The sequence below is a fragment of the Amia ocellicauda genome, chromosome 1, assembly GCF_036373705.1.
Source record: "Amia ocellicauda isolate fAmiCal2 chromosome 1, fAmiCal2.hap1, whole genome shotgun sequence".
In the NCBI taxonomy this organism is placed as follows: domain Eukaryota; kingdom Metazoa; phylum Chordata; class Actinopteri; order Amiiformes; family Amiidae; genus Amia; species Amia ocellicauda.
Window position 1 is genome coordinate 34,743,116 of NC_089850.1, and position 9,221 is coordinate 34,752,336.

Consider the following 9,221-nt stretch of genomic DNA (forward strand, 5'->3'; position numbering starts at 1 on the left):
CCAAAGAACAGCATTTTGGCAATTTAAACACAATTTAATCGTATTATAATACAATCTGAATGTTGTCATATAATGGTACTGCTGTATATTTACGACAGTTGCTTTTCATTGTGGGTAGAGGGTGACTTACGTCAGTCCGGAAGTGAAACGCATTACTCAATAATTCATGTTTTTCACGCGTTATTTATTTATCAATGCATATACAGTGTCAGTATAACGATGACGATGATGATGATGATGAAGATTATATCGCATGTTTATGCGATATAATCTTCTTCTTCATCATCATCTTCATCATCGTTATGGTTATACTGACACTGTGACACTGGGCAATTGTTACGTCATCATAGCATGCCTTGCAAACAATAGCATATAAAACGCTGGCAAAGAATCATTAGCTGTGCTTTCAGTCAGAAGAACCTATTCTGGAGTTGGTGAGATTGTATTTAATTTATTTTTGTTCTGTTTGTGTATTAATATCTTATCATCGGATAGATTTAGTAGGGCATTGTATTGGTCATTTGCAGTTTAGAAGTTATAAGCAGCTCCGCTTTAATTGATGCTACTATTCTAATATCCTACTGACAAGAAATGCAGCTTACGCGACTTACCTGTAGTTTTCTATTGGAAATGTTGATTTTGAAGGAAATTAAATGAGATTTGCAAAGTATTTTCTAATTATAACTATATATATATATATATATATATATATATATATATATATATATATATATATATATATATAATGTATTTGAAAACAAAATGCAATATGGTCATCTTGTGTCAGTGTAATTTGTTCTAAATATGGCCTGATAGGGTGTTACTGTACTAGCAGAATGCATTGATACTGTATTTATTTTTTACACTCCAATTCAATATATAAAATCAATGTGAATAATGGAATCATGTACATATTTGTTTTAACATTCTTTTAACACATTTTTAATTAGTTATTCATTTTGCTAATGAGTATATCACCCTCATTTGCACGGGTTCTCAATGATTTAACAAATTAGTCCGTTGCTTAAATTTGTTTTTGCTTTGCTTAACTGTGTTTTTATATTGTATTATGCAGAAGAATAACAAATGAAGAGGATGGTAAAACAAGGTAAAATGTTTTTATTATGTAACGGCTTTGGGATGCCATGTGTTTCTGTAGGAGTCTGTCATTCTCCTTCGCTTGACCTATTCTGTAAGATAACTTTTAAATAAAGAACACAACTAAACATGGGCTTTTGTTTAATAATACCCACCCAATCTCTGAAGTGCGAAGACAGCCATAATTCCCTGGTGGCATAGGCATAGGGAATCAAAATGAACATCGGGAGTACAGTCACTGTGTCTGAATATCTTCTGACAGAACTGATGTGCGTCTCTCTTCCAGGCAACACTTCTTCTTCCTGTTATGCAGATGAGGACTCGGAATCGGAAGCGGACCTTCAAAGTCAGTTAGACTGCCTCGAGAAATGTCTTCGAAATAAGTTGCCATTCTTTGAGGAGTACCTGGCCAACAAACCTCAGGTAAAGTACAGCCTCAACAAAGCTTACCCCCCACACACTTTTTGATGCATTTATATATATATATATATATATATATATATATATATATATATATATATATATATGTAGCGTAAGGTACACTTATAAATTTCAATTAAAGAAGTGAATTTATAGTATCACCTTATCACGAATCCTGGAATCTTGTAGAACTCAATTTCTGTAATAATTGGACGCAGACACCAATTCCAAAGATATAAATTGTCAAATGTATTCAAAACAAAGACTAAATGTAGCACTACACTAATTATACAAAAGGGAAAAACTAATAAAAATTCAACTCTAGATCAACAAATCAAAGACAAATCACTTCCGTGACCAAATCAAAGACCATGGGATCGCATATGATAACACAAATCGTTAAACAAAAAAGGTTATAAACACATTGACTACAATACCGGTTAGTAATACGAAGGTGAGTCTCTCGTTAGTATTATTAGTCAGACATTAAATAACTACGCAGGTTAGTATTTATGTCAAGTAACTTCTCGTTATATATATATCAGTCTCATTTACGTTTAGGTGCCGAGAAAGATCCTATCATTACTTGTTACCACAATTTCTCTTAACTGATTATTATTCAATGATTAAGGATAGGCAGGGCCACCAATAATCTAATGTCTATTAACTTGTGTCAATTTCAGACTAAACAGTTAAACAGGAATGAGAAGATATTTCTCGGCGTTGACAGATTTTATTTCTAAAATTATCAACAAAACAGTTTAATGCAACACACATTTATATTTAAGAAAACTAAATGATATTACACATTCTAGAGTTATGAATCACAGATTAACATTTCGAATTGATTTCTCAAATGTCATGAATCATGAACTCCAAACTGTTAAACTTATCTGAACTTCGTCGCAGAGAGGCCTCTCTGTCTTCGGGCTCAGATAACAGCACACGGCACGAGGTCCGTGTGGTTTGGAACAAAGGCAGTCCGGTTCGGCTTTGTCCAAGAACTTCCACTCAGTCGATGCACCTGGAAGTTGGGGTTTCGCGAAAGTAGAGTAGTTTCCAAACAGATTTTCCACTGGTTTGAAGGCTCCAAGGTTGTGCACAAAATCTTCTTTGTAAGCAGGGGTTCCACCCTAGTTACTTGAAGACGAAGTCTTTGAGGAAAGCAGGGCCCTGTTTGTTCCAAGGGTCAAGTTTCTTAAGACTCAAATAGCTATTTAAATGACTGACACTTTCGTATACAGTCGACTTAGTCAATTGTCCAGCTGTAAAACTCCACTGATCAGGTGGGCACAGGCGGGCAGCGCAGTCTGTAAAGTTCTTTATTTAATAAAGTCCTTTAAAAGAATTCTTCGTACGGCTCAATCTCCTTCTCCCAGTTTAACTCTCCTGTTGCCGGCAAAGACTTAGTTGGGTTCTGTTTCTGGTTCTGGCAACAGAGCTACAGGTTGAGCTGTGGCAGCGAGTTTCTGGTTTAGGTGAGAGAGAGAGAGAGAGAAAGAAAGACTGTCCGCTGTTCCTTATAGTCTGTCAGATCAATAGGTGATTGGTTCCTGAGTTCTTGAGATTGGATTTCGGTTTCAGCCCCCAGTGTCCTATTGGAGGGGGGCTTGATTTATGACTGATGTCAATCCATGCCATCTTTTGGAAATGCCGGTTGGCCTGGGTTCGTAGCTCTATGTCGGGATTTCGGCTCTCATCCACTTCAAAGAGTTTTTATCACCTACAGGCCCCTTTCTCCAGACATCTCATAGCAGAATTCCAAACTATTTGGCCTCTTCTCGGTGCCATCCTCCCCAAAACTGTCACTTTGATGCAAACCAGTTCCAAGCTGATGAGCTAAGGAAATCTGATAACTTTGGGGGGGAGAGGTCTTCTTTAGATCAGTGCTTCAGCTCAGAGCCCAAATGCTCTTATCCAAATACACCCAACATAACACTACATATATATATATATATATTTTTTTTTTTTAATGTATTAAGTATACACTTGCATATACAGTGCAGCACACAAGTATTTGGACATTGACACCATTTTTGTTGTTTTAGCTCTGTACTCCAGCACATTGGATTTGACCAATGACCATGACCTGATCCCCTAAAATGGGGGGCAATGTATGAAAAGGGCCGTAATTCCTACACGGTAAAATCCAATAGGCTGGGGTACAGAGCTAAAAAAGTGTGTCACTGTCCAAATATGTATCATTTCACTGGACTGTTTTAAAGAACAGGGTTCAAATGAAGATCAAAGTAATCTAAAGTTAGTATAAGACTGTCAATCTGTCATTTTCCCGGACTGGAAACCAACACAGAGGGTTTTATTGTTTTCCTTTTCTTCCTCTTGCAATAGGTGGCTTCAGAGGATCGCCTTGTGATTCTCGAGGCAGTGGAGACAGTGGCCAGAAACGAACCACTTCCTGATGTTGAGAGATTGATAGTGTCAATCATTTCTGTCGGACTCTCTGAGATGCCTGTCTCCATCCCAAACTTGGAGGGAGACTTCAGGAATGAGGTACAAAATCGTTTTGTTCACACATGCCTACAGAATAGCAATTGTGTTTTTTAAGATGTGAAACTGCTGACACTATTTAAGCCCAGATGGATCTGTACATGTTACAGTCCTGGGTAAATTAACATTTGATCATTGTATGTTCTGTTTCATGTTCTCCTGTATCTTTCTGTTTTCATATAGTATTTAGCAATTGCCTTCAAGTCCAAATGAAGTTCCTCCAATCTTGGTTAACCTTATCCATTTTCTCCGGCAGACCAATGTGCTCAGCAGAGTGGTACTGTGCTATGGGTTCATAGCCCGCATGAGCCCTAAATCAGACGTTGCAGAGGTCCTTGAGTTTGACATTTTGCCCAAAATGAGTGCCTTCTTCAGGTCCGAGGTAGGCAAAAGATATCTTAAACAAGGAAACCAGTGTGATTGTGCATGACAACCTCCAGAGACTGAGATGCTGTGCTCTTTCTCACCCAGGACCCCACAGTCAGAGCGAGCGTGTGCGTCAGTCTCGGCCTCATGGCACGGACAGTCAAGGACGCTGGACTCACCTTCCCTTTCAAAGAGGAGCTTCTGGGTGAGCTGGTGGTAAGTAGGGTTTCCTTGTGTGCTGGGAAAGATCAGTCTCCTGTGAGTATTGTCACCTGGCACTGGCACCGCCTTAAGTATGTTGTGTCATCAGTCACAAATACCATGATGTGAAAGTGTCAGAAACCTGTTTTTTTCCACCCCCCTCAGACCTTGATCAAGGATCGGCCCACAGACAGTTCCAGCCCGTCCCTCTGCCAGCGGGCGCTGGACACGTGCACCATCCTGAGGTAACTGTCCCTGTAGCCACATGGCTGAGATGTGTTTCAACTCTTGATAGTCAGTCAGGGCCTGGTTTCTTTTCCCCCATGTGACGCACCACTCGCCTGAAACATTGAGAACCCTGAAATGTGTTCTGTTGACTAACAAGCCTCACAGTAAATGGGTATAGAAAACCTAGACCAGAATTTGGGTGGGTCTTGTATTATGAAAATGTGATGGGTTTCATTAGTTCAATGTTTTGGCTGAAATGATCAATTTAAAGCAACATGGATTAGGTTTGTGTGCTCTGCTGAAGTTCCTATAACCGCACACTCTCTCTCGTTTCCCCAGCCGAGCCAAGCCCTTCCTCAGGAGACAGCAGCTGCATCTTGTGTGGCTGATTGTCGAGGATGTCTTAACTCTTCCCTGGCTGGCCCCCAATGGGGATTCACTCCAGGTAAGGATCTGTTTTGACACTTTCAATTGATAATGAATATTTAAACATTTCCAAAGCTGAAAATAACATTTCTCAGTGTTTAATAATAATAATAATGTTGGTGAATGAACAATACTATGCAATCATCTGTGCTATATCTCCTGTGAGAAACAGGAGTCCAGGGAGGAGAGATTGTCTACAATACTCAGAGTTGTAAGAGTGTAGTAGTGCTCATCATCATCAAGAACTGTTCACATGAATATATCGACATGAATGTGATTACAAATGTTCCATTCACATCTGTCACACAGATAGTGTACATTGTATTTGATTGCTGTCTTGTCTAGGAGGTGTACTCTGCCAATGCAAGGAGTCTCTCTGCCCTGCTCAGAGCCATGCTACGGCTGGACTTCACCCCCGACACCCTCCTGGAGCTGCTGAAGGTGAGACCCTTTACCTTGCCTTAAAGCAGAGTGACCATTGAGTTTTGGGCTGTTCAAGAGACGGGGCAAGGCTGATTGCGTTGATGGGTTGATTCAGTCAGTTAGGCTGGACAGATCACTGTATCCTTGTACAAATTATGACCTCAAATCTTGGAATCAACCTAACATTTCTATATAAGTCATAGCTTGTGTCCCTCTGTTCCTTAAAGAGTTAAGCCCTTACATTGATAAATCTTTTAAATGTGTTTTTCTGTTCACTTTTTTTCCCTCCCCTCTGTCTCTCTCTCTCCCACCCCCCCCCCTCTGTCATCCCTCCCTCCTCAGCCACTGCAGGCATTGGGCTTGTCTGTAATTGATGTCAAACGAATTAGGGCCATGGCGATGATCACCGCTCTCCTGGAAGGTTACTGGATGGAGGCTGAATCCATGCAGGTGAGCCAGGATTCAGGCCTCTCAGTGTGGCTCGGTGTTTCCATGTTGATTTTCACACGGTGGGCGGGTGTCTTTGAGGGTGGCGATGCTGGGGCTTGAAACTGGGCTTTGCACTGATCTCCGGGTGTCTGTTCTTTTCAACAGGTGCGAGGGAGCTTCCCATTAGGCCAACTGCTGGCATGCCTAGTTCCACGAATCTGTGACCCTGAGCCGGCTGTGAGAAGGAAAGCAGCGAGGTGTATCAAAGCCCTTCTGTTCCCTTGGCTGCTTATGGAAGGTACTGAGTTTCTATGAAGTGAACAGCTCAGTAAAGTGCATGTAGCTGTAGACAGTATTTAGTTGGCACTTTACATTGCAGATGGCACAGAGTATCTGATCTTTTGGTTAAAGGTTTTAATTTTTTTTTTATTTTTTATTTTTCTTCTTTAAAGGTGGTGACTTTGACAGGAACAAGTTGGAAGACCTGATCCGATGTATTGAACAGAGCCACTCTGTCCCGGACACCTGTGCTGCTCTCCTCCAGGTAAAACCGTGCCTCCATGCCTGTCGTGTCTACAGTCTGCCTTCTACAGATTCCAGAGTCATGCGCTGAGGCACGTCTGTAACACGCTTGTAGCAACTGCATAGTCTAATGAGTTGACGGTGACTTTAAGAGTGTCTGCGCTGGGTTGATGACTGAGCGGTGAGTGCGTTTCTGTGTTTCAGATCGTCGGCAAGTGTTTCCCTCGGCAGGAGAAGGAGAGACTCATTGAGGGTTTGCGTCAAGGACTCAAAGACAACCAGACCAGATCTGCCCAGGGGTCCTGCACTCTCTTGTGCAGCATCTTGGAAGCTCACCCCACTGAGCTCACTGGATTGGTGAGAGGAACAGTGCTTTAATGTTATAGCGTCAGTTACAGCTCTGAACTTCTGTATAGCAAGTGTTAGGGCTTCTGGTCAGCTGGACAGCAAGTTCAGCTCAGGCCACACGTCTGTCTTGCAGCTTGAACCACCCAACCCAATATGCAGCAACCCTGTTAGGGAATAAGAGCCTTAGAAGTCCTCCAATCTGACTTTTTATAGAATCTTTTGCAGGCAGAAATAGGAGTGTATGCAGGGAAACCATTTTTGGATTATAACCTGCTCTCTCCTTTGTGCTATAGCTTCCTCAGGTGCTCCATGCATTTCTGGGCTTGAGGGATGCGGAAGAGAGGGTGAGAGAGAGCGCGAAGGAGGGTGTTCTCCAACTGTTCCGACTGGACAGTGTGACGGTCGTCAACTCCCTCATCAACTACTCGTCTGCTGACAGGTGGGATTTATGAATCTAAACTGGCCTGTGAAGAACATTCTCTGAGGGATCAAACATGATTGAAGTCCCACACCTTGTAAAATGTTTTTTAAAAAGCTTCGACAATCATGCCTTCGTTATTTGTCAGATGTCACGACTCACGCAGTTATCCTGGATTACCTAGACAATCAGAGCCACGCAATGTCCACCTGCTCATGATCCCAAGCTTAATTCTATCGTGTGTCGGCCTTTCTTTCCTATTAAGGGGGAGAGACGGTCAGTCACTTACTGTAGGTCAGCACATAATGCGTGTTTGATTGTTTTCCAGCACCGTTCAGCAGCAGAAGTGGTGTGTCAAGCTGTGGGGGGCCATCCTGGCCATCAGCAGGGGTCTCTGGCCACTGAGCGAGCTGATGGCCTTGGCTAGTACAGGGCAAGCCGTGGCGGTAAGTGACTAGAAAGCCCAACATGACGAGGGCACGGCCCGGAACTGTCCCTTCTGGACTCGTTTTGAATCTGCTTCTCTTTGCCTTGGTCAGGCCCGTGCTGTAGTGGACTTCCTGTCTGAGAACAGCCTGGAGGCTTTGAACACGCACTTTGTGGAGCTCTTCGCTGGCCTGTTGCCCCTTCTGGGTCCTGAGAGTCCAGCTCTGGACGCAGGCCTCAGTGTCAGGAGGTAAGAGTTTGTGTTGGGGAGCCAGCGGTGAATCACACCAGAAAACTGTCGTCCGTTATTATACTTGCACAAATTTGTCTCCGACGCCCAGTCCAGTGATATGGTCCCGCTCTCTCTCCAGCACCGCTGTGGACGCCCTGAAGGCTGTGCTGTCTCAAGCACAGTTGAGCGATGTCCTTCAGCACATGGACCGGGACAGAGTATGGGAACTGCTCAGGGAACCAGGTCGGGAGCCTGAGGGGATCTTCCTGCTGACCAGGTAAGACAAGCTGGGCTCAAGCATTAGGCCCCGAGCAGATCCAAAGAACTGTCCTACAGACATTTATTAATACATGATTAATAGGGCCACCAACTTTCCATAGACACCCTTTCAGAGGGCAATTTTAGACGACTCATCCAGGTTGATAATAATCAAACCCCTAGCAGGGACGAATGGATAAACCGTAATTAGCTAGAGAAAAAGTTGCAAAATAAATTACTTTGTTCTGTTGAACGACAGGGCGCTGTTGAGGTTCGATGCCCCTGGCATGCCTGCTGTGGTAACTTCCCTCTGTGAGCGGTACAGCAGCATGGGAGAGAGCCAGAAGATCTGCGTGGTGGATTTCTTCTCTGCTGTGAGTGTCATCTCCCTGGACTTTCATACACGGTTCGTACAGGTCCTGGAAATTTTGGTATATTTGTAAATGATACCATGTGGAAATTGATTTTAACGGGGGTGAAGGCCATTCAGCCAACCTGACGACCTCTGAGCAAAGAACAAATGGCAGTTCTCTTTGTATTACTCAGTGTGATATGACTCTTCCCCCCCCAGGCCTGCCAGCGGACTCTGCAGCAGTGTGCGCCAGCTCTGAATTGCACAGCCTTCACCAGTCTGATTGAGGAGCACTTTGGACGAGTGCCCTTGGAACTCCCCTCCTTCATCAAGGAGGTGACCGCTGTCCTTGTAAGTCGCTGTTCACGACTTTCCTCTTGGCATTCTGTTTGGGTTCCGCTCATCATGTGTGGGAATGTTTTCCAAGCCTGGTTGTCTGATGCTGTTTTCAGACCACTGGTTCTTGTATTTCCGCTGAAAGATGGTGTTTTACTCTTAGCAACAGACCTTCCCCGGTGCGATGGGGGTGTACCGGGACGTTGTCCTACGCTACCAGAAGAGCCGTG

At 43.3% G+C, this 9,221-nt stretch overlaps 1 protein-coding gene across 1 annotated transcript; it reads left to right on the forward strand.

The window, feature by feature from the left end:
• The first annotated feature begins 1,073 nt into the window (after window positions 1-1,073).
• LOC136759024 (maestro heat-like repeat-containing protein family member 1) lies at window positions 1,074-8,746 on the forward strand. Its single transcript, XM_066713825.1, has 15 exons — window positions 1,074-1,108; window positions 1,385-1,521; window positions 3,868-4,029; window positions 4,283-4,408; window positions 4,498-4,608; window positions 4,759-4,838; window positions 5,161-5,266; window positions 5,593-5,688; window positions 6,013-6,120; window positions 6,826-6,978; window positions 7,263-7,408; window positions 7,716-7,833; window positions 7,927-8,063; window positions 8,185-8,322; window positions 8,563-8,746. The coding sequence occupies exons 1-15, from the start codon at window positions 1,087-1,089 to the stop codon at window positions 8,744-8,746; spliced, it is 1,824 nt and encodes a 607-aa protein (XP_066569922.1). The 5' UTR covers window positions 1,074-1,086.
• The last annotated feature ends 475 nt before the right edge of the window (window positions 8,747-9,221 follow it).